Below are 26788 nucleotides of genomic sequence, written 5' to 3' on the forward strand. Positions count from 1 at the left end.
TAACATCAGTCGTTTAATGGGGCAGTCGTCACTAGTTACCACAACCACAAGGCATCACCACCACCTATTTAAAAATGTATCTTCATAAAATCTGATTTTAAACCAAACCACACTGTTAACCTTATGCCTAACCCTAACCTTAAATTAAGACCAATCTTCTTCTTTTTTACAATATAGCTCATTTTGACATTGTGGCTGTGGTAACCGCCATGTGCGCGTTGATTTACAGCTAGGTGAAGAACGTCAGTTGATATTCATTGGCTAGTGGGTACATTTGAAATGCAACGCGCCTGCCTTGCTTCTTGTACACACTTCCAGGAGTTTAGCGTGAGATAACCCAAACAAAAGAATAACAAACTTGATCATCCAGTGCAAAAACAGAGGTCAAAACATTTGGCTGTGCAAAGATTTTTCTGTTTTGTCTGCCTTTTTTCATTAGTGTGGTGGACTCAAACGGTGTGTAGTGGCAGCTAACTTTAGCATGCTAGTAGCTAACTGTTAGCTGTACAAGTAGTTTTTTAAAATTACACATCACTAGCAATGTTGGCTAGCTACTGTAGCCAGCTAACGTTAGCGTCTGAGCTAAATCTAATGTTGCTTTCCTTCCATCTAAATTGTATGGTGTATGTGCAGGTTTTAGCTAATTTGGGTGATTTATGTGGCAAATTTGGTTCGCTAATATTGGGAAATTGCATCTTTTATTTATTCTGTGCTATTTTTTGGATTAGGAAAAGACAGTTGATCTGTTCATCATAGTTGGCTATGATGAATTATCAGCCAGGGTTCACCACAACCAGAAACTTTCGCCCATCCGCAATTAGCCTGGGGACGAGGTTATTCACCTATTGACATTTAGCAAACTTATTTTCAGAGGTTTCTATGTGCCCTTATTTTTCTCAGAAGATGGACGCTGTGTTAAACCTACACAGCTTGTTTGACAATCTGCGGTCTCATGTTGACATACTCAATGAGAGCATTGAACCCCGTAAGTAATTGTATTTGATTTGACATTAAGATTAATAGTATAGACAATGCTGGACAATATATATTCAAAGCTACCACACCTTTATTGTGCATTTTCTCGTATCAGAGTTCATCCAGATGGCCCTCAACTTTGAGGACTGTCGTCGTAGATGGCTCAGGTTTGAGCAGGACCTAGGGTCCTGCAAGGAAGTGCTTGCCAAAGCAGAAACTGAGAGGGGAGCCCTGGAAGTCAAACTCAAGCATGCTCGCAATCAAGTCGACGTGGAGATCCGGCAGAGGCTAACTGTGAGAAGTTGGTGTGTATTCACAGCAAGTCTAATTCATATTTAATTTTATTCTCATCACTGGTACCCTCAGACTGGTTCACTCTTCTCTGAAGAAACTGTTGAATGGCTTTAAACAACTCCTCTCACCTTCCTTCTCCCTGCGTTCTGTTGTGTTACAGGACCGTCAGATCCAGCTGATTCTGGAGCTTCTGATCACTGAGAGCAACAGCCTCCAGCTGAATGAAGAGCAGCGTTCTGCTCTGGCTTTCCTCAACGCTCGATCTCAGGCAGCACGAGCCAACCTTAACAACCAGCAAAAGTTAAGGATCCCTTGCTAGTGTCTTGCTCCTCTTCCAGAGTTTGAAAGCTTATCAAAGCATTTTCTGTTAACATATCAACATCTGAAGTGTTATAGTGTTTCATTTTGTTTTCCATAGATTGCAGACCATAGATGAGTCTGCCTCCATTTTATCAGACATCAGCTATGATAAAGCGGATGACTCTCTGGTAAGCTTGTATCTTTGTCTTGTCTAAATTCTTGAGCCTCTGAATCATCAATTATGTTACTCATAGCCAAACCATTAGCAGGGAGAAGGGCTAAGACAACCAATACAATATGTAATTGAGACGATAATGTGCTATATACACTACATGAACAAAACAATGTGGACACCTGCTCATTGAACCGCTCATCCCAAAATCATGGGCATTAATATGGAGTTGGTCCCCCCCCCCACTTTTGCTGCTATAACAGTCTCCACACTTCTGGGAAGGCTTTCCACTAGATATTGGAACATTGCTGCGGGGACTTGCTTCCATTCAGCCACAAGAGCATTAGTGAGGTCTGGCACTGATATTGGGCGATTAGGCCTGGCTCGCAGTTGGCGTTCCAATTCATCCCAAAGGTGTTCGTTAAGGTTGAAGTCAGGGCTCTGTGTAGGCCAGGCAAGTTTTTCCACACCGATCGCGACAAACCATTTCTGTATAGGCCTTGCTTTGTGCATGGGGGCATTGTCATGCTGAAACAGGGAAGGGCCTTCGCCCAAACTGTTGCCACGAAGTTGGAAGCACAGAATGTAGTGTGCTGTAGTGTTAAGATTTCCCTTCACTGGAACTAAGGGGCCTAGCCCGAATCATGGAAAAACAGCCCCAGACCATTATTCCTCCTTCACCAAACTTTACATTTGGCACTATGCATTTAGGCAGGTAGCGTTCTCCTGGCATCCGCCAAACCCCGATTAGTCTGTCCGACTGCCAGATGGTGAAGGGTTCATCACTGCGTTTCCACTGCTCCAGAGTCCAATGTCGGCAAGCTTTACACCACTCCAGCCAACACTTGGCATTGCGCATGGTGATCTTAGGCTTGTGTGCGGCTGCTCGGCCATGGATACCCGTTTCTTGAAGCACCCGACAAACAGTTATTGTGCTGATGTTGCTTCCATAGGCAGTTTGGAATTTGGCAGTGAGTGTTGCAACCGAGGACAGACTATTTTTACGCGTTACACACTAGGTGGTCCCGTTCTGTGAGCTTGTGTGCCTACCACTTCGTGGTTGAGCCGTTGTTACTTCTATACGTTTCCACTTCACAATAACTGGGGCAGCTCTAGCAGGGCAGAAATGTGACGAACGGACTTGTTGGAAAGGTGGACTCCTATGACGGTGCCACATTAAGTTACTGAGTTCTTCAGTAAGGCCATTCTACTGCAAATGTTTGTCTATGGAGATTGCATGGCTGTGTTTTAAATTTTAGACACCTGTCAGCAACGGGTGTGGCTGAAGTAGCCTAATCCCCTAATTTGAAGGGTTGTCCACATACTTTTGTGTGTATATATAGTGTATTTGCAATAATGAACCCGGTCCGTTCGTTTGATTAACCATTCCAGGACTGGGACTCATCCATCATGAGAACTGTGCGGTTGAAGAAACGTGAAAAAAGGGTAAACAAAGTGTATTGGATGCAAAATATTTGCCAGCCATTTCTTGAACATCTATGTATGGAGGTTTTAAGATGTTAGCCCTCTTCATTACAGCGCTCTACCTTTAGAAATTTCACTGAAGGCCCCCCAAGTGCTTCCAAAAGGTCTCGATCAACAGGCAGAACGTCTGAGAAGGTAAAGATTTTAGTTTAATTTCTATAGATAACTCGATATACTGTTGAAGTTTACAGTGATTTGACTGATATGTTTCATGGTCGTAGGGAAATGAGTCTCTTGTGGCCAAGACCACAGTGACCGTGCCTGCTGACGGAGGACCCATCAAAGCCGTCTCTACTATTGAGGCTGTTCCCTACTGGACCTGGAGCAGGAGAAAAACTGGTAAGAGCTTTTACTCATTTACTGTGGATTTGATCAACTTTAAAATGGAGTATTGTATGTTGAAGCATGATAGGATATTCAGTTGGAAAGATGCAGGCAGCTAGACTATATTAGTTTATCCTTGACAATGTGACAAATGTATGTTCATAACTCATCAGAACTGCATTGTCAGACTCTGATCTGTATTTTACCTTTGTCTGTCTGTCTGTCCTGTCTAGCTACACTGGAGTGGGAGTCAGTCAGTCAAGTCTGAGGATGTCATGCCCAACCGGCCAGAGAGCGACAGCAGGCCTCAGGAACCCAGCACACCCCAGGGCAACGGGAGTGTCCGTAATCACAAATTTGTCTCCAAAGCGGTAGGAATGTAATTTGTTTTCAGACAGAGAGGGTTAATGTATGGGTGACTTGAGATTAATTTAGCAAGGCAGAAAATGTTGGTTCTTATTTTCGAGTTAAAAGCTTTATTCTACCGCATGCACAGGTAATCAAGCCTGAGTCGTGTGTGCCTTGTGGCAAGAGGATCAAGTTTGCGAAGATCTCCCTGAAGTGTCGTGACTGCAGACTGGTCACCCACCCAGAGTGTTGTGAACTCTGTCCCCTGCCATGCATCCCCATCCTGGGTGGCACTCCTGTCAAAATTGGAGAGGTAAGGGGAAAATTCCATTGTACTTCTCTGCTTGTATTCTAATACTTTTATTCTGATGTAAATCTGTTTTTCTTCAAAGATCTCTTGAGTTTAGTTCAGTGGGATAAACGTTCTCTTTTACTTTTATTTCCTTCCCAGGGCACACTTGCAGACTACGTCTCCCATGTCCAATCTCCCATGATTCCCTCTTTGGTGGTGCACTGTGTCAATGAGATTGAGCAGAGGGGCCTACATGAGGTGAGTGTTTTTGTCTCAATCTCACACTGGGCTGAATCATTACTGCCTTTTATGGCTTAGCTTGGGCGGCAGGTAGCCTAGTGGTTAGAGCATTGGGCCAGTAACCGAAAGGTTGCTAGATCAAATCCCAGAGATGACAAGGCAAAAAAAATGTTGTTCTGCCCCTGAACAAGGCAGTTAACCCACTGTTCCTAGGCCGTAATTGTAAATAAGAATTTGTTCTTAACTGACTTGCCTAGTTAAATAAAGGTTAAAATATAATAAAAACAATTAGTTTATACAGTAGAATTTATAGCTTCTGTGTTTCACGCTTTCTAAGGCTTTAAGTTTCACCATGCTCTTTCTTTTCACTCCCAGACCGGCCTCTATCGGCTGTCTGGTTCTGACCGCACAGTGAAGGAACTGAAGGATAAGTTCTTGCGAGGGAAGACTGTCCCGCTGCTCAGCAAGGTGGAAGATATCCACTGCATCACTGGCCTCCTCAAGGACTTCCTCAGGAACCTCAAAGAGCCCCTCCTTACTTTCCGCCTCAACCGCACCTTCATGGAGGCTGCCGGTAGGTGTTGGCTCTATAGCGATAAAACAACTTTATCAGTCTCTGTGGTTTGTTCGGCCAGTGGTCGACTGAATAAAGGTATCTTTTGGTTGTTTTGCATAGCCATTTTGTGTTGGGGCACGCTGAATGTTTTGGTTAGTAATAGTTAATGTGGTATATTTCAGTGTTCATTCATGGTATTCTTAGTCACCAGTAACTATAGTTTCTAAGTCTATGCAATGTCACATTCTTCCTCTACAGTAAAACATTTTTGTTCCCCTGCTACTCAACTTCTGTGATCTCTACATTGCACTCTTTGTCCTCAGAGCTTGTGGATGAGGATAACAGCATTGCCCTGATGTACCAGACGATCAGTGACCTGCCACAGGCCAACAGAGCCACCCTCCTGCTCACCTCATCTCCAGAGGTGAGCATCTGCTGTACATTTAACTATGAGCTCTGCTTACTCACTTAATTGTATATGAACAACCAAGCCTTTCTTGACATGTCTTGTAGAAAGAGGCCATGCTTGTTGCATTCTGTGACAGGTGTTTTTCCCTACATCCTTATTGACCACCATAAACTCTTTCAGGGTCACCCAAAGCCTGGACACTTAAGATGGACATCCCCAATCTGGCACGGGTGTTTGGGCCTACTATCGTTGGCCATGTAGTGCCTGACCCAGAGCCCATGACAATCATACAGGACACCAAACGCCAGCCCAAGGTAAGACACATTACAACACAGCTCTTGTTTTAAGTGGCAGTATTTCTTCACAAAAACACATGGGCTGCAAAAGTGACATGATTGCCATTTTTGTTCAAAAACAATGTCTTAGTCTTGCAAGTTGTTAGATCTGTTTTGCCTGCTTGGAAGATGACGACGCAATAGGCTGTAATTCGTTTCAATTCAATACAACTGTATTTTTCCCCTCATGAGTGATTTATAGTAGTTATTGTTTTTCTATTGTTACCCAGGTTATTGAGCGTCTGCTGGGCCTGCCGGTGGAGTACTGGAGCCAGTTCATGATGGTGGACCTTGACCAGCTGCAACCTGATCACATGATCATCAAGAACGCTAACTATTATACCCCTGACCAGAAAGGTGAGCGAGTGCATGAGTCTAGCAAAGCGTTATCTCGGCAACCCAAAACCAAATCTCTAGTGATGCACCGACATGACATTTTTGGCCGATACCGATATCCAATATTTTTAATTTTTGCGGTGTTTTAAACATTTTAGTACAGTTAAATAGTTAACACACTCACATGGATGCAGTGATCTAAGGCACTGCATCTCAGTGCAAGAGGTGTCACAACAGTCCCTGGTTCGATTCCAGGCTGTATCACATCCGGCCATGATTGGGAGTCCCATAGGGAGGCACACAATTGGCCCAGCGTCTCCGGGTTTGGCCAGGGTAAGCAGTCATTGTAAATAAGAATTTGTTTTTAACGGACTTGCCTAGTTAAATAAAAGGTTACACACACCACATTGACCAAAAAGTTATATTGTGCATTTACATATGTCCCCATTACCAGTAAAACATAATCAAAACCTATTTCTTTCACTTACTTGCTGTTTCGTTGTTCATTTGTTTCCTTCTCAACCAGGATTTGTATGGAACGCCGTTTGGGTCTTCGCGTGTCAAAAAACATGCATGTCAAATAAAGCGTTAATTCATTTTTAAGTAGTTATTACACATTACACATTGATTGCACTATCACTCATATTTCATATGTCACAACGATTCATCAATGCGTATTTTATGAGGCTGTTAAAGTTGTCTCGCGCACCTACAGTGCTGGTCAGAAAGAAAAGCGAGCTAGTTCATGGATGCAAACAATGTTCTTCCCCAAAAACATGGCAAAACTAAATCTGTTTTAGGAGCTATAGTTGAAGTCGGAGGTTTACATACACTTAGGTTGGCGTTTTTCAACCACTTCACAAATTTCTTGTTAATAAACTATAGTTTTGGCAAGTCGGTTAGGACATCCACTTTGTGCATGACAAGTATTTTTTCCAACAATTGTTTACAGACAGATTATTTCACTTATTCACTGTATCACAATTCCTTGAAAAATCCTTGAAAAATCTTTGAAAATGCCAGAAAATGATATGGCTTTAGAAGCTTCTGATAATTTACATCATTTGAGTCCATTGGAGGTATACCCGTGGATGTATTTCAAGGCCTACCTTCAAACTCAGTGCCTCTTTGCTTGACATCATGGGAAAATCAGAAGAAATCAGCCAAGAACTCAGAAAACAAATTGTAGACCTCTGGTTCATCCTTGAAAGCAATTTCCAAACACCTGAAGGTACCACGTTCATCTGTACAAACAATAGTATGTAAGTATAAACACCATGGGACCACACAGCTGTCATAACACTCAGGAAAGAGATGCTGTCTCCTAGAGATGAACGTACTTTGGTGCGAAAAGTGCAAATCAATCCCAGAACAACAGCAAAGGACCTTGTGAAGATGCTGGAGGAAACGGGTACAAAAGCATCTATATCAAAGTAAAATGGTTTCATATCGACATACCCTGAAAGGCCGCTCAGCAAAGAAGAAGCCACAACTCCAAAACTGCCATAAAAAAGACAGACTACAGTTTACAACTGCACAAGGGGACAAAGATTGTACTTTTTGGAGAAATGTCCTCTGGTCTGATGAAACAAAAATAGAACTGTTTGGCCATAATGACCATCGTTATGTTATTAGGAAAAGGGGGAGGCTTGCAAGCCGAAGAGCACCATCCCAACCGTGAAGCACGAGGCTTGCAGCATCATGTTGTGGGGGTGCTTTGCTGCAGGAGGGACTGGTGCACTTCACAAAATAGATGGCATCATGAGGCAGGACAATTATCTGGATATATTCAAGCAACATCTCAAAACATCAGTCAGGAAGCTTGGTTGCAAATGGGTCTTCCAAATGGACAATGACCCAAGCATACTTCCCAAAGTTGTGACAAAATGGCTTAAGGACAACAGTCAAGGTATTGGAGTGGCCATCACAAAGCCCGGACCTCAATCCCATAGAACATTTCTGGGCAGAACTGAAAAAGCGTAACGAGCAAGGAGGCCTACAAACCTGACTCTGTTACACCAGCTCTGTCAGGAGGAATGGGCCAAAATTCACACAATTTATTGTGGGAAGCTTGTGGAAGGCTACCTGAAACGTTTGACCCAAGTTTAACAATTTGAAGGCAATGCTACCAAATACTAATTGAGTGTATGTAAACTTCTGACCCACTGAGAATGTGATGAAAGAAATAAAAGCTGAAATAAATCATTCTCTCTACTATTATTCTGACATTTAACATTCTTAAATAGTGGTGATCCAAACTGACCTAAGACAGGGAATTTTTACTTGGATTAAATGTCAGGAATTGTGAAACTGAGTTTAAATGTATTTGGCTTATGTGTATGTAAACTTCCGACTTCAACTGTATATAGCTAGGGGTCATCATCTAAAATAATCATTTCGGACCGATCTATGTGAAGCTAGCCACAATAGTGGACTTTGCGATTAGCTTTCAAAATAAAAGTATGTCATTGACAGTGATGCAAATGAATACGAATAGATCCGGTTGCAATGTTACATAAAATTTACATTTACATTTAAATCATTTAGCAGACGCTCTTATCCAGAGCGACTTACAAATTGGATACATGGCTTGAAGGGCAAATCATTATGATAGACATCTTTACAAGCAGAACACAACCTCACAAAAACAAGTCTCCTTTGAAATACAGTACTTGCTAGTGACGTTAGCGGCAAGAGTTCCAAATGGGTGGATCACATCAATTGTTTGATAGAAATTGAACATCGGTATGGCTTTTAAGGGAATAAATTAATTTTAAAAATCAACAAAACACAATCAAAAGACAATTTGTTAATTTGACAAATCTGTTGAAATCACACTATGTATAGTACTTGGAATTCCATTGGGGGCATACTTATTTCACTGTACAGCCTTACCTATGGATTGTGGATCAATGACATGGTATCAGTCAGCTCATATTGTGGGACTCTGAAACAACTGTGAATTGAGCCACATGTATTGTCATCCTATGTGTATTGAACACTGTTCCAGAAGAAAAACAATACTGCATAGATGTTTTGGAGTCTAACTCTGAGGAGGACATTGGGAAAACATATATCTTGGGTATTGAGTAGACTGATACCTAAGGATTGGGGATCATTGAGGTAAAGCTGTACAGTGCAATATAAAAGTCAGTACACACAATAGGCTGACTGGGTAGGTATTCTGCCCTTGAGTTGCGTTCCCATGCAAAACTAGACAGATAGCTAACAACTAAGTCTTCAATAAAACTCCCAAGGCGTGACTTTTCTTGAATGAATATATTGAAAACGTTTGTTGTGAAACTGCAAAATACAGAAAATAATATACTTTAGTATTCAATTCACACCGACATACTGTAGCTGTACATTAAACATTTGAAGTTGCATAAATACAAAGCACGCGCTAAGGTACCATGCATCTGGCATGATGCCAAACCATATAGCTAATTGTTACTCCTATGGTAATTGGCTCCTTACATTATTAGAGTAATGAACAACCATCTATGTAGAATAACAAAGCATATTACACTAGAAACAGTAACAACTACAGTATTGTATATTTTACAATTCGTTTGCATGACGCACGAGCAAAGTAATACAGCTAACGACATATATTAAAGGCATTGCAATTTGTGAGTAAATGCAACCAACGTTGATATGTAAGCAACTCTATCAATAACAAGATTATCATCATTAGCTAAATGCTTGAATCGAACTTACAAACAAATATTTTTCCAAGGCTGAAGCGTGACAAGAAATAACTACATTGAAAGACCTGCACCATAGCGTTGTTTGTAGCTGCTTCTATGTGTGCAGAACAAATTCTCTACTTCCTGTTTGCGTAGTCTTTCTAAGTACCAGAAAGCTCCACTAGGGGGCAAATAACACCATTGAACACAATGAAAATCCAATTTAACCATTGTAATAAAATAATCTGTTACCTTCTAACAGGTTGGCAGCACAGTAGGTGATTTCACACAGTCCTGTGATAAGAGCTACAATGCTAATATTTGCGATGCAGCTAGCTGGCTGCTTATAACGTTAGCTTTGGGCAACAGGGTTAAGTAGCTGGCTTGCTATGTATTTTCATGAACTGAAGTTCAATTTCAATAGGTCGAACAACAAGTAGCTACCTAGCTAATACTTACTCACAAGGATTCCTAAATCATTGCAAAAAATAATGAAAATGACTGCATTTTTTACTGGTCACCAAGCTAAACGCTAGCTAGCTACCCCAGAAGTTGCGGTCTAACAAATAATGCTTTATTACCAACGCGGTATTGTAAACACATCGTTTGTGGCCGGTATTTGCTTGTTTACAGGCTTTTTTGTACAGCTTTGACAGTGCTACTAATAGTAGTGGTGGCGCTTGGCTTGCACGTGCAAATTCAGAACACACAACATTCTATAATAGAACTGTGTTATTTGACGTGTCAAATTAAAAGCTTATTTAACGTGTCAAATAGTGTTATTTGACATGTATATTTTTCAACACGCAAATACCCAAATGGCGTTCCATAGTTGGTCGTGAAGCTATTACTGTGTAACTCTATTAGGAAAACATCTGAATAATAGCACACTTGGTAGTGTGTACTGGTGCTCGACCAGTCACGAAAGCCAACATCACCCACGACAGAGAACGGTTGATTTTCAAGGGCAATGAATTCCATTATCTTGGCTTTAATGGATTTCGCCTTTGAGTTGTCTCGCTGAAATTTTCTTACTCTTTCAAATGATTGCTCGATCCACACAGCAGACATTGTGGGCTAGGTTAGAAATGCTGTGTAGCGTCATTACGTCATGTACCTACGTTTTACATAGGTATGCACGTCAGCTTTGACATCGGTTTTGCACATCACCGTTAAACTAGACATCGGGGCGATACCAATGTTGGCATTTTTAGCTAATTTCGGCCGATTCCAATATGTTCACCGATATAGGATGCATCCCTACACATCTCTATTAGGTTCTTATGTTGAAGATTTAAGGATTTTTATTTATTTATAAGAACTAATGAACATATACAGCTTGGTAACGAACTGTGGTAATGTGACTAATGTTGACTGTGTTAATATTGTTCAAGTGAGCATGCTGGGTCCCCTCACAACTCCAGAGCACCACCAGATGAACAAAACCCCGTCCTCCAGCTCCTTGGGTCAACGCATGAGGTCCACCCTGAGCAAGACCACGCCCAAGTAAGCACTCTGTGCTGTCATGCATTTAAATTATTCAGCATTTTGTGTTGTAGGTCACTGCAATGTGTATGAAGATCCTGTCTGAAGGACTTGAGTTGTCACTAGTCTCGAAGCAAACACCATTGGTCTATAAACCTAATTATCAGCTTGTAAAGGTGAATGACATGAGTCAATTTTTCACCCAAGTCTTAATTCACTTCCTTATAACTTTGGTTTCTGTTGACTAATGCTAATACTGCCTGACTAATATGTGTGTGGTGTTATAACTTTCAGATTTGGGAGTAAGAGTAAGTCTGCTGTGGTAGTGGGATTCCCCAGTCACCCAGGAAACTTCTTTGCATCTCCGCTCCTCAAGTAATCCAAAGCAGCCGCAGGGCAGCTCTATTCACCTAATGGGAAATAAATGCAATACCTAGCAATGGCAACTTATTTGCTGAGACTAATGCTTCCACAGACGCTGTAAACACCTATTTTGTGTTTTTATATTTCAAAATGCTACAGTTTTAGTATATAACAGGATATTTTTCCAACCAAAAGGGAAGGTCTCTTTTGGAGCTCTGATTAAAAAAAAAAAAAAGAAGATTAAATGTTAAATCAAGATTTAACATAACCTCAGGCAATGAAACCTACTAGGTTTGTAGATACAATGAGGTTTGCAGTATCTTTCTGTGATTTATTTACAAAGGATGTTGAACATTGGTTGAGAATACGCACGTCTGAAATTTGGCAGGTGATTGTCTTATATCTAACACGCAATTTAACTTGCACATTACCAGTTAGAAAACAACATTCCATAGAGCTTTTTATGCCGAACTTGGAGTTATTATTGCATGTGGCATTTAAAAAAATATTTTCCTGTTAATTTATAAAATCACCTTTTGTAACGTCTACATGCTTAAGCAGTTTGATTGTACATGTTTCACTCAATTTGTCTTTTACATACTCAAGACTAGCCACAGTGTAGTAATATTAATTTGGCACATTTGATAAATGTCTGCAGCATTCTTTAGCAATAATCAACTAACTTTAAGGTAACCATGCAGCTTGGTGACTTGAGAAAATGTTGCAACTTGAGGATACATTTGAGAGAAATTCACCTTCCCTTGTTTCCTTTCCTGAGTGTTCTAAAAATATAACTTACAGTATTGGCCAATATGACTCTGTTTGCACAATGGGAGGTTGGTTCTGACTAATGTTCTGCACCTCTAACTGCATAGAACGCTTGAATGTTGCATCAGAGAACCAGAGTGTAGAAATGGTGGCATTTCAACAAGAATGTCAAATTTGCTTTGATCAAAGATTTTTGTGGACCAGTATTTAAAATTGTCTTTGTTTCATTATTGCATTTTCTGGTATTGCTGAAAACTTGAACAAAAGCACATGATGGTATACAGATCATTTTGAAGGCAGCAGGGGACTTGTCAGGTCTCTGCTCTACAATGTGTTCTGTTACACCAATCTTGACACTAGCTCCCAGGAAGGGAAAATGTCATTCTACGGTGTTAGGAATGAATTGGTCCTAGATGACATGCACAGAAACACTGTACAAGTAGGTCTACTGCATGAACTGCCTTTTTACATGCCTGGAATGGTAGTGTTGAGAAATTTTAAAGAGCCTATGAACATAACAGCAAGCTATTGCACAGCAATTGCATGAAAATGAGTTTATATCAAAGCATTTGTTCCACATTTAGAATGTCTGTCAAGGCTGGGTGTTCTCTGAACAATATGTTTCATACAATGACGTTTCGGTGTGTGTGCTTCGAATGAGAGACTGTTGGAGAGAACCAGCACGCTGGGTTTTTGATGATTAGTGGTCCTGTTCACAAAGTTTCCCTTTGAGCCAGAACATCCTATTAGAAAGTGTGCAACATCAGAACTCGGGAATTGGCCAGAGGAGTGTTCTGGAGGGCAGAGTCTGAACCCCGCTTCTCCAGGATGGGAATGCCACTAACGTGACGCAGCAGGAACCAGACAAACAGAGGAGATGGCATACTGGGGACCCTTCATCACAGACGAAGCAGAGCCAGAGTCCAGACCACTGCAGTATCTCCCCAAGGTAGTTAGGGTGCTGGCTGTCACCCCACAGCCCGTTCTGGATGAACTTTCCCTGGGGAGGCTGGATTGAGGCTATTCCCCGTGTAAATTAATATACTATAAAATAAACATACAAATACAGGAAGTTTATTCAATGTTTTGAGAGTGGTTGTGACTCATGTTTACAGTACTTTGTAGTGAGAATACTTCCCCACTGCATCCATGACGATTATAAAAAGGTCAACCTCCCCTAAGGAAGCCCACCAGGCTGACTCACAGCATTATCTGGGTTCCCTTTGAAGAGCCACTTGTGATGGCCTCTGTGACAAAGGCACGGCTCCATATCCCCCAGCCCAGATAGTCCCTCAGGCCCATCTCGCTGCTCACTGTTCAGCATGAGGGTGGGCAAGCGCGTCAAACACCCAGACAACTGAAAGGTAGAGGAATAAATAATTGACTGAACCATTGGTAGAATAGATCAAAGATGTCTCATATTTTTACACGTCGAGATTGTGCACCTACTCAACAAGACATTCACCTGGGACCAAAATAGAAAACATTTGCAAAAGAGTACTGTATACTATCAGTGTGCAATGTTAACACTAATTTATGTTCTCTCCCATTTGGGCACAACCCTGATATCAGTGGCTATCCTAATCTCATACATTTATAAGGAGCAAATAAGACTGAGCAGTGAGTTAAAGTGGATTCTCTAATGGGCTACATCGGGTTGCTTAAGGATGATGGAAATCACTGCTACTGTGGCTGAGTGAGAAAAATAAAAGCCGGTGACCATAATGATTCAAAGTACCTTGAACATTCCAGTACACAAAGAATATCCCTGGGCTGTCTCACATGGTTAAACCTGCGGTCCTGGCCGTCCTTCACGATCCGCATGAAAAGGAATGTTCCAAGCCTGCAGAGGTTAGAACATGAGTACCGTTGTCACATTATCCCCAGCATTATTCATTAACCCAACCATAACGACTCACAACCATAAAGGGTTCTGCAACACTGTGTTGGCCCTGCTGCTGAACTGATACACAACTTTGTTGAATGAAAAGCAAATCAGCAGAGAACACTAAAGCTCTGCAGGTGTTTATAACTGTTTTGTTCTTCTCCACTGATGGGATTGGATATTAGGTCACAGGAGGCTGCTGAGGGGAGGACGGCTCATAAAAATGGCTGTAATAGAGTGAATGGAATGGTATCAAACACATGGAAACTATGTGTTTGAAAGTGATATCATTCCATTAATTCCTTTCCAGCCATTACTATGAGCCTGTCCTCTCCAATTAAGGTGCCACTGGCCGCCTGTGCACTAGATTGGAAACCCTTTCACCTGGACTCTGTCAAGCTTACCTTACTCCCCATGCTGTTACCAATCCAGTCTGCACATTTTGCCTCAAATGACAAGAGTCCCTCCCCAATAGCGACTCAGGTGGGCAAGTAATATAAATGTGCCAGACCCTAAAAAATAGACGTTTCACAGTAAGGTGTGTTCAATTAATATTTTACCCAGTAGCCTACAGACAGTGACAATTAGCTCCAAAGTTCAAGGGTAAAACTTTCGATGAGCACATACAGACCAGAGGAGCAGCACAAGAAGACAAGTTAAAGAAGCTTGTCAAGAAAGGCAATTAATTTGTTGCATTGACAAGGAATGCCCATTCAGTGTCTACAGGTAAGTTGCAGCGTTTTACATAACTAACTGTAAAGTAAATAGCTCATTCTGAATGGCACATACTGTCCTATCAGTTTTAACTTGCATTTTGACAGTTCATATGTAGACAGATCTGTTGTAACATATTATACTAGAATAAGGCAAAAGCCAACAACAATTGTCACATGCAATTGTCAAAATGCATGGGCCTACATGACTGTTGTTTTTTGGTTTAAGGCAATTCCATGGTAACAGAGTGGTACAGTATGTTACAATATTGCTACGCCATTTTTGTCGATAAAACATCTGCTATGGTAATGGCCAATTCCACGATAACAGAGTGATGCTGATACACCCCGATTTTTCACTTTAAAATGTATACCAAACCAAAAAGAATGATTGTGCATAGTTGTTTAACTTTGCAATGATTACTTTTAACAATTTCAACTGAACCTCTTGCAAAAACACATTTACTTGAAGAACATTGCAGATTTAAAGTTTGGTAACAGAATGGCAGTTTGTGCGGTTTGTGTAATCATAGGGTTACCAAACTTTGCATCAAAACAAAAAAAATAATGACACATGCAATAATAACTCAGTTCAAGGCTATCATAAAATGTTATGACAGAATGATGGCAAACTGTCATTATTACCAAACTTTGCATTTGTAAATGTGTTTTTGTAAAATTTCCCGTGGAAATTGTTAAACGTAGTCATTGTGCATATGTATTTAGTTTGTTAAACTTTGCAATCATTCATTTTTGTTTGGTATACATTTTAAAGTAAACATCTGAGTTTCAGCATCACTCTTATCGTGGAATTTCCCTTTACCATAGCAAATGTTTGATGATCGACAAAGGGCGTAACAATATTGCATTGGTAAAATTGTAACATTGATCTACTGTACAGAGTTAAGTCGGGTGAGCTAGAGTAACAATTTGTGGTAAACATATCACGATACAAATTGACCAATCTCGCGTTACAATGTGACAATTTGTGGCAAATCATCTTGGACTTTGGATCATTGCTTTAGCATTCTTATTTATAGAGGCTTGCAAGGGTGACTAAATCAGTTGGTGGTAATGTTGAAGTAAACTGGGGTGTATTCATTACCTCTTGCAACGGAAACCGTTTAAATAAGTGGTTTTGTAACATTGATATTCATCAGATACAAAATGCTATACTTTCATTAATGGAAAAGAAGCCTAATTCCATTGCAAACATTTTGTTTTGACCGCATTATTGTTTATTTAGAATAGGCCTATGCCCAAACCTAATAGATTCGATTACTTATTCAACCAATGGTTGAAATCGTAGCGATTCCCTGCAAACACGCCTCGGCATGAATTGGTATGCTTCAAATCAACATGTTATATACCTGCTATATCATAAAACTTCTCTGTTTTGAGAGCTCCTGATATGGCCCATCCAGTCCACTGGATTCTCAGGTCTGTAGCTGCACATTTTGCTATCGTACTCCCTTTATCAGGTCCAGTAAATTATATAATATCAAATGGTATTCTGACATCGGACCAGCCCCACTATCTTGAAACAGTCCTGTGTAAAGTTCACTTCCATAGTATGTAGGCGTGGCCAACGACAATTTGATAAGACATAGGCGGCGTCTTCTTCTTCTTTGGTGAGGTTTAACAACGGTTGGCATCCAATATGTTGCATTACGCCCCCAACTGAACTATAGTATAGCTCAATTACACTTTGTGATACAAAATCGTAAAGGGGAAGTGGGAAAAATGAAAAATATAAATATATTTTAATTACCCTACCAACTAACTCTATACTCATTCAAACCCATCACCTTTACTTTAACCCAATCGTATCCTACCCCAGGCCAACGCCCTGAGAGGATTGGACACTACCACTCAGCACATGCTGTAACTCTTCTGAAGTAAAATCTCGTACTCCCAAATACTTTTCTGCAGCTGCCACCACAACATATTTTTCTGTGATTTATGTTAAATTTCTGCAGTACAGTTGATAACCATTGCTATGAACGCTAAGAAGCCAACCTTACTGAATCATACTGTATATCGTTCATTGGTCTATCCCTCGGTGCTAGCACAGATATCCACAGCAACATGTGCACCCCAACAGTTGACACACCACTTTATCCACCAAAACGACACAATCCTCAATCCCATGCCTTCCTGCACACTTCCCACATCCTGGAATTTCCCTCATACACACTGCTGTGACACGACTATAAATGTTGCACCTGAAACAGTGCAGTGGATTCGCCACAAAAGCTTTAACAGGATAACTGATATATCCTATCATGACCTTGTCGGGTAAAGACTCTGACTCAAAAGGACTGACAGTGACTCCTCTGTTTCACCACACTCACCACCGGGTCTGCGTCGCACCAAACGGTGGGCGTCACAAAAACCAGGAATCTTCAACTTCACCTCCACACTAAACACTACACCAGAAATAGCTCATTTTAATGGTGCCCTGTTCCTAAGAGCAAAGCAAGAAACAGATCTTGACCCAAGTTGTGTGACACGGAGCGCCCGCTAGTTCTGGTCAGAAGAAACACAAACAAATATAACAAGTCCACTACAGTTTACCTTCACTGATTCAACTGCACCCAACTCTTTTCCCACCAACCCTGAAACCAGAAATGGATCCACCAAAAGGCAAGGATCCACTTTGTCCAGAAATGTCACTCCTACTGGACCAAATGTATCTTTATCATAACCATATGCATCAATGCAAGGCTTGGGCTCCGAGCTCCTCACAACACCTACCCCTTCCATTTCATCCCCAGAACTCAAACTGCCATCCAGCTCCACCTGTTTGAATTTGACACCAATCTTCCTTGACAACCTCTCACTTGTTATTTCTAGCTTCAACAGATTCAAACCCATCCTCTGCCTCCCTAGATCCCCTCTCTCTTTCTCTCCAATCCTCTGCCCTTAACCAATTACCCCGACTCCTTCTGAAAATATTCAACTTTTCCAAGCCAAAATCTATTTTTAGCATCGAGAGAGACATGCTAAGCCCTGTACTCCCTCCTCTTCAAACTCAAGCCATCACCAGTTCACCTTCCTTCCTCCCAGGCTAATAATGCAATACATTAATCAGACACAGGTGTGCTAAAAACACTGGGAACACAGGGGGACCCCCGAGTGGCGCTGCGGTCCAAGGCACTGCATCTCAGTGCTAGAGGCGTCGCTACAGACCCTGGTTCAATTCCAGGCTGTATTACAACCAGCCATGATTGGGAGTCCCATAGGGTGGCACACAATTGGCCCAGCATCGTTAGGGTTTGGCTGGGGTATGCTGTCATTGTAAATAAGAATTTGTTCTTAACTGACTTGCCTAGTTACATTTTTTAAATGTAGTCATTAAAACTGCCATACATGTTTGATGCACTTTTGATCTTGAGCTTAATAGGCATCCATCCTGACTAATGTCTTAACTTGTCTTTCCTCAACCTCTACATTTCCAGGGATAAAAAAGCTCAACACCAGGGAAAAGGAGAAATTATGGCAGAGGGCAATGGTCCAAAAGGAGGCACTGGGGTCTTTGCTAAAAGATTCCAAAGGCAGCTGAGCAGGGGCAAAGAGAAGGTATACAGTTCTTTAACTTTCTCAATATAATGCACAATATTATTAAGTTGTTTGAGGTTTGACATGTATAGTATTCCCTACTTTGTAGGTCTTGCAGAAGTTTGGAAAGACAGTGGAGACCAAAGATGAAATATTTGAACAATGCCTCCTAAATCTGAATGACCAACAGGTAGTCACCATGACAGTACAGTACTACACAGAGATCAGACCACACCATGTGTATGAACCTGTAACGATAACCTTAAAAGGATATGTGATTTATATTCTATAGAAAAGGCCTGTAAATGTGCCCCAGTAAATCCCATAGATGTATGTATAGCCTACAGACAAGATGAGTCACTCTATAATCTCTGTTTGCAGATTGACGGGAACCGGTTATACAAGGACCTGAAGATTTACCTTAGTTCTGTCAAAGGTAAACATTTGTTCAGTCCGTCTATGTAAATTAAACGTGATCTGTATGATGTTGTCCATAAATGGCATGGTTTTCTATAGCTTTAGCACCATCAGTAGTGCCCCAGTCTGATAACATGTGATCCATGCTGTCGACTTTCCACAGGAATGCGGGAAGCTTCAAAACGTCTTTCCCAGTCTCTGTATGGTGTCTATGAGCCGGACTGGGATGGAGAAGAGGACCTGGGGACCATTGTAGAGGTCAGTCATACCACTGCTGTATTATTAAGAATGGCATGCATGACTGTTGATTATTATTATTATGCAAATTTCTGTATAAAAAAACATACATTTTCTCCATATGCCAACAGGGTGAAGACCTCCTGTGGAATGATTATGAGGCGAAGCTGATAGATAAGGCACTTTGCACCATTGAATCTTACATAAGCCAGTTCCCCGATGTCAGGGTAAGGATGGAAACACACACACACACACATTCCCTAAATATTTGATCTCACACGGGCATTATTCCTTTCCTCCAACCCCCCAGGAGAGGGTGGCCAAACGAGGCAGGAAGTTAGTCGACTATGATTCCTCCCGTCACCACTTGGAGGCGATGCAGAATGCTAAAAAGAAAGATGATGTCAAAATTGCCAAGGTCAGACAGACAAGATACCCCTGTCTACTTAATTTGCACAGCCATGATCATTTAAACAAAACTACAAACTCATCTCGTCATGGTGCTTCTCTCGGTACAGGCAGCTGAGGAGGTAAACAGAACCCAGATTGTCTTCGAGGACATCAACAGAGAGCTGAGGGATGAGCTCCCTGCTCTCTATGACAGGTAACGAGTCAGAAGTCCGCACATAGCCAGATAGCATAATGACAAATGCATCATCAGATCAAGTGTGTCAACAAAGAAAAAGTAGCGGACAATTTATATGAATAATGTTTTTTCTTCTCTTCATTTTGTTCCTGAAGTCGAATTGGATGCTATGTGTCAGTCTTCACAGCCATCTCAAATTTACGGGACACCTTCTTCAAGGAAATGACTAGGGTATGTGCAGGCCATATTCTTCTCAATATCTGGGGTGGGAACACAGTGAAAAAAGCAGTTATGTGGGGCTTTGCTTTGGTTTATAAAAAACGTAACTGTTTTGTCAGCATTTAGGTAACAAAAGTCCTAGTTCTTTCAGTTTATATCTATTCTTAAACTGGTGTAATATCCTCTCTTTCAGTTCAACAGTTATTTACAGAATGTGATGAAGGACCTGAAGGATCAGCATCCAGACAAGGTGTTTGTCATCAAAGGGTTGAATCAGTAAGTTGGCTAGGATTTTACATCTCTCACCAGCCCTGGTTTTTTCTTTCCTCCCATTTTGAGTCTATCTATGAGCTGTGGTCTGGGATGAACGAAATAGTGAGTGTTACATAAAGCATAACGGTAATTAAAGCAAAGTAAGCGTATCAACATGTAGTCATCCTATCCCTCCTCTCACATATCTTTCAGGACTGGCTCTCTGAAGAGGCGATCTTTCATGTCCCCCAGGTCGTGGAGCGCTAGCTTCTCTGACTTCCATCAGAGTTATAGTCCGGGCAAGTCCGGCACCCTCACTAGAGACAGGTCCAGCTTCAGATCCCTTAGTAGTCCTCGCTATGATGAGTCATTAACCAGCACCCCTGCAGTCTCCCCACGGTCCCCACCTACTAAAGAGCCCTTTTCAGAGGCCCAAGACCTGGATGCAGACTCCACCCGCAGTGAAGGCCCCACTGCAGAGAAGAAAACGGAATCTGAAAGCAGGGATAACACCACCACAAAAGGGGCCTCTGGCAGCGGCCAGAAGTCAGAAGAGAAACTGATGGAGGAAGAGAAGGATATGAAAGAGGGAGAGCCTCCTTCAGACCAGCACTCCACCACCTCAGATAAGAAAGGAGAAGAAGAAGAAAGCTCTTCTGCGTTGACAGCGAGTACTTCCGATGTGACCAACTCCAATAACTCAGAAAACGTTGAGCTCCAGTCCTCGGCCATAGACACACCCCAGCTGACCATAGAGAGCTCTGTGGCCCCTGAGGACTCTGGGGCCCACGGTGTGCAGAACGGAGCGGCTTCTGATGGCTCCGATGCTGACGTGCTTGTCCAAAAGGTGAGACACACGCAACCTTTAATGACCTCTCGTATGTAGTACATTTGATTTACATGCCGGTCTACTCTAATCAAGACAGGCAGTATAATAATGGGATTCCATCGACTGCTGCTAAGACCATTTGGATCTACTGGTATATAACTTTTCTTTTCTTTTACTTTTAGGCAGCAAAATTACATATCCAGGAGCAAGAGGGTGCGAAAAATACTGTGGTTTAATGAAGGATCTCTGAGGAAAAGGTTGTTACTGTCCAAAGTAACTGTAATTGAGTTATTATATTGAGTTTCTTATTTCCTGAGTTAACTGTCAAAATGTTTTGTATTTGTTCACAGAACGAGTTATAGTAATTAGGGAGAGTGGATGAATACTGCACAAGGGAAAATAGGATCAATATGAAAAGCCTTCTCAATATTACTGGAGGGATATAAGAATATCTCCTGTTTCCACCTGCTGTCTAAGATCTGGAAGTTCTTGCTTGTGGACAATATACCTTCAATACAAACGTTTTGTTTTTTAATTAATATAATCAATGGTATGCCAAGTTGTGCTTTGTTTAGGGTTGTGCCAGTATTCACCCAATAACTTTATACACCCAATAACTGTGAATTGTATTTTAATTTAATTGTAGAGAAACAGCAAGTTCACTAAATTGTATTTGACTCAATTTGACATTCAGCTTTGCAAAACTGTATCTCATTTCATAGAGCCCACAGTGGAGGTGTCATAACCATAAAACGGTCAAACAGGGAAATGGTTCCAATAATTTTTCCACCTTACATTTTTTAGAAACACTTAAAATAAGGGCTGTGTTTCGTGTAGGCTTACCCCTTGTCCTAGAGAGATTTACACTGTTACACTGTCAAAATTTCATGCCAGGGTTTGTAATTGTTTCTGAAATCCCCTATGGGAAAAATGAATGGTAGAAAAACCATTGGAACCATTTCCCTGTTTGACCGCTAGGCTTTATGGGTATTATGACTCATACTGTGTTACTCTATATAAGTTTGTTAAATTGCACCTGAAAAACTTGATTATTGATTAAACAAATAGCTTTTTATAATGTCTTGTTTAGTGTCACAGCTGTTAATTGAAAAACTAAAATCAAATGACTAAATCAAACAGTGGTGTAAAGTACTTAAGTAAAAATACTTTAAAGTACTACTTAAGTAGTTTTTGGGGGTATCTGTACTTTACTGTTTATATTTTTGACAACTTTTACTTTCACTTTATCACATTCCTGAAGAAAATAATGTATGTTTTACTCCATACATTTTCCCTGACACCCAAAAGGTACTTGTTACATTTTGAATGCTTAGCAGGATAGGAAAATGATCCAATTCACACACTTCTCAAGAGAACATCCCTTGCCATCTCTACTGTCTCTGATCTGGCAAACTCACTAAACACATACATCACTTGTAAATTATGTCTGAGTGTAGGAGTGTGCCCCTGGCTATCCATAAATAAATAAAAACACAAATTGTGCCATCTGGTTTGTTTAATATTTGAAATGATTTATACTTTTACTTTTGATACTTAAGTAAACATTTGCTTTTGATACTTAAGTATATTTAAAACCAAATACTTTTAGACTTTACTCAAGTAGTATTTTACTGGGTGACTTTCACTTGAGTCATTTTCTATTAAGGTATCTTTACTTTCACTTTAGTATGACAAATGGGTACTTTTTCCATCACTGAAATCAAAGGTGTCTTGATTAATTTCGTTTTTATATAAAATGTCTCAAACATCTTTGTCCCGATACAGTGTCTTTTATTTGTGAGCCTATAACTAGGTTTCCGTCCATTAGGCACGGAAAACAGATTTTCATGCGAATATTATCAACAACAACAACAAAAAATATATATTCACATATTTCCATGTTTTCATAAAATTGACTTAATTTTTCCCCCTTTTCTCTTAACAAATCAATACAAAAAGTACATGGGGGAACACAAGTTTATACAGTATATAGAATATACAAAGGACAATTGGCTAGGGGGTACAATATCACATTACACAAGAACCTTAAGGGACAAATACACACAGCTAAAATGGCTTTTTTGTTGGTAGAATACAATATAGTTATATTTCTTTTTGCAAGGTAAGAAAGTGTGGTGTTTTGTTTGTACATTTTCTGAAATGAATTACACAAAAATGTCCAATTTATTTATATGACCATATGATCACTCGGCTACAGAGAAGATGCTTGCTGGACTGTTCATTAACACGGTACTTCATTTAGTTTATCTGTCGGCCCCAGGCTCGAACTCAGGCCCTGTGTGTAGCTAACTGACACTCTCTGCCCATTTATCGCCATTTACCCGTTGTTGTCTTAGCTGTTTTACCCGTTATTGTCTCACCTGTTGTCTTAGCTCTCCCAATCAACACCTGTGATTGCTTTATGCCTCTCTCTGTCAATATGCCTTGTATACTGTTGTTTAGGGCAGCTCTCATTGTTTTATTTTACTGCGGAGCCCCGAGTCCTGCTCAACATGCCTCAGATAGCCACCTTGTCCCACCCCCCACACATGCGGAGACCGCACCTAGTTTAACTGGCGCCTCCAGAGATGCAACCTCTCTCATCGTAACTCAATGCCTAGGTTTACCCCCACTGTACTCGCACTCTACCATACCCTTGTCTGTACACTATGACCTGAATCTATCCTACCATGCCCAGAAATCTGCTCCCTTTATTCTCTGTTCCCAAAGCACTAGATGACCAGTTCTTTTAGCCTTTAGCTGTACCCTCATCCTACGCCTCCTCTGTTCCTCTGATGATATAGAGGTTAACCCAGGCCCTGTGTGTCCCCAGGCGCTCTCATTTGTTGACTTCTGCAACCATAAAACCCTTGGGTTCATGCATGTTAACATCAGAAGCCTCCTCCCTAAGTTTGCTTTATTCACTGCTTTAGCACACTCTGCTAACCCTGATGTCCTAGCTGTGTCTGAATCCTGGCTTAGGAAGGAATTTCTTTAAATTTCCATCCCCAATTACAACATTTTCCATCAAGACAGAACTGCTAAAGAGGGCAGAATTGCAATCTACTGTAGAGATAGCCTGCAGAGTTCTGTCATACTATCCAGGTCTATGCCAAAACAGTTCGAGCTTCTACTTTTAAAGATCCATCTCTCCAGAAATAAGTCCCTCACTGTTGCCGCTTGTTATAGACCCCCCTCTGCTCCCAGCTGTGCCCTGGACACCATATGTGAATTGATTGCCCCCCATCTATCATCAGAGTTTGTACTGCTAGGTGATTTGGGATTTGCTTAACACCCCGGCCGTCCTACAATCTAAGCTAGATGCTATCAATCTCACAAATATTATCAAAGAAACTACCAGGTACAACCCCAAATCCGTAAACATGGGCACCCTCATGGATATCATCCTGACCAACAACTTGCCCTCTAAATACACCTCTGCTGTTTTCAACCAGGATCTCAGTGATCACTGCCTCATTGCCTGTGTCCTTTATGAGTCTGCGGTCATAAAGGACCACCCCTCATCACTGTCAAATGCTCCCTAAAACACTTCTGCGGGCAGGCCTTTCTAATTGACCTGGCCCGGGAATCCTGGAAGGATATTGACCTCATCCCGTCAGTAGAGGATGCCTGGTTGTTCTTTAAAAGTGCTTTCCTCACCATCTCAAATAGGTATGCCCCTTTCAAAAAATGTAGAACTAAGAACAGATATAGCCCTTGGTTCACTCCAGACCTGACTGCCCTTGACCAGCACAAAAACACCCTGTGGCGTACTGCACTAGCATCAAATAGTCCCCGCGATATGCAACTTTTCAGGGAAGTCAGGAATCAAAACACAGTCAGTTAGGAAAGGCTAGCTTTTTCAAACAGAAATTTGATTCATGCAGCACTAATTCCAAAAGGTTTTGGGACACTGTAAAGTCCATGGAGAATAAGAGTACCTCCTCCCAGCTGCCCACTGTACTGAGACTAGGAAACACTGTCACCACTGATGAATCCACGATAATCGAGAATTTCAAAAGCATTTCTCCAAGGCTGGCTATGCTTTCTACCTGGCTACCCCAACCCCGGCCAACAGCTCTACACCCCCCACAGCAACTGGCCCAAGCCCCCCCTGCTTCTCCTTCACCCAAATCCAGACAGCTGATGTTCTGAAAGAGCTGCAAAATCTGGATCCCTACAAATCAGTTAGACTAGACAATCTGGACCCTCTCTTCCTAAAATTATCCGCCGCCATTGTTGCAACCCCTATTACTAGTCTGTTCAACCTCTCTTTCATATCGTTTGAGATTCCTAAAGATTGGAAAGCGGCCTCGGTCATCCCCCTCTTCAAAGGGGGAGACACCCTTGACCCAAACTGTTACAGACCTATATCCATCCTGCCCTGCCTTTCTAAAGTATTCGAAAGCCAAGTGAACAAACAGATCACTGAACATTTCAAATCCCACTGTACCTTCTCCACTATTCAATCTGGTTTCCGAGCCGGTCATGGGTGCACCTCAGCCACGCTTAAGGTCCTAAACGATATCATAACTGCCATCGATAAAAGACAGTACTGTGCAGCCGTCTTCATCGACCAGGCCAAGGCTTTCGACTCTGTCAATCACTGTATTCTTTTTGGCAGACTCATCAGCCTTGGTTTCTCTAATGACTGCCTCGCCTGGTTCACCAACTACTTCTCAAATAGAGTTCAATGTGTCAAATCGGAGGGCCTGTTGTCCGGACCTCTGGCAGTCTCTATGGGGGTGCCACAGGGTTCAATTCTCGGGCTGACTCTTTCCTCTATATATGTCAATGATGTCGCTCTTGCTGCGGGTGATTCTTTGATCCACCTCTACGCAGACGACACCATTCTCCATACATCTGGCCCTTCAATGGACACTGTGTTAACAAACCTCCAAACGAGCTTCAACGTCATACAACACTCCTTCCGTGACCTCCAACTGCTCTTAAATGCTAGTAAAATGAAATGCATGCTCTTCAACCGATCGCTGCCCGCACCCACCCGCCCGACTAGCGTCACTACTCTGGACGGTTCTGACTTAGAATATGTGGACAACTATAAATAGCTACAGTAGGTGTCTGGCTAGACTGTAAACTCTCCTTTCAGACTCACATTAAGCATCACCAAACCAAAGTTAAATCTAGAATCGGCTTCCTATTTCGCAACAAAGCATCCTTCACTCATGCTGCCAAACTTACCCTCGTAAAACTGACTATCGCACCGATACTTGACTTCGGCGATGTCATTTACAAATTAGCCTCCAACACTCTACTCAGCAAATTGGATGCAGTCTATCACAGTGCCATCCGCTTTGTCACCAAAGCCCCATATACTACCCACCACTGCGACCTGTATGCTCTCGTTGGCTGGTCCTCGCTACATATTCGTTGCCAAACCCACTGGCTCCAGGTCATCTATAAGTCTATGCTAGGTATAGCTCCGACTTAGCTCACTGGTCACCATAGCAACCCCCACCATAGCACGAGCTCCAGCAGGTATATTTCACTGGTCATCCCCAAAGCCAACACCTGCTTTGGCCGCCTTTCCTTCCTGTTCTCTGCTGCCAATGACTGGAACGAATTGCAAAAATCACTGAAGTTGGAGACTTATACAGTGCCTTGCGAAAGTATTCGGCCCCCTTGAACTTTGCGACCTTTTGCCACATTTCAGGCTTCAAACATAAACATATAAAAATGTATTTTTTTGTGAAGAAT

The 26788-nt window shown here is 41.6% G+C and overlaps 1 protein-coding gene and 1 pseudogene across 1 annotated transcript; both read left to right on the forward strand.

The window, feature by feature from the left end:
• Positions 1-256: 256 nt before the first annotated feature.
• LOC115132638 (rac GTPase-activating protein 1-like) lies at positions 257-13448 on the forward strand (annotated as a pseudogene).
• A 1397-nt stretch (positions 13449-14845) lies between these two features.
• Positions 14846-22840, forward strand: LOC115132398 (bridging integrator 2-like). The gene is made up of 12 exons (XM_065020816.1): positions 14846-14982; positions 18431-18551; positions 18640-18720; positions 18912-18966; positions 19111-19205; positions 19316-19411; positions 19495-19602; positions 19703-19788; positions 19926-20001; positions 20183-20265; positions 20455-21088; positions 21253-22840. Exons 2-12 carry the CDS (start codon positions 18468-18470, stop codon positions 21304-21306), a joined length of 1452 nt encoding a protein of 483 aa, XP_064876888.1. The 5' UTR covers positions 14846-14982; positions 18431-18467; the 3' UTR covers positions 21307-22840.
• Positions 22841-26788: the final 3948 nt, after the last annotated feature.

The sequence above is a fragment of the Oncorhynchus nerka genome, linkage group LG7 (genome assembly GCF_034236695.1).
Source record: "Oncorhynchus nerka isolate Pitt River linkage group LG7, Oner_Uvic_2.0, whole genome shotgun sequence".
Taxonomy (NCBI): Eukaryota; Metazoa; Chordata; class Actinopteri; order Salmoniformes; family Salmonidae; genus Oncorhynchus; species Oncorhynchus nerka.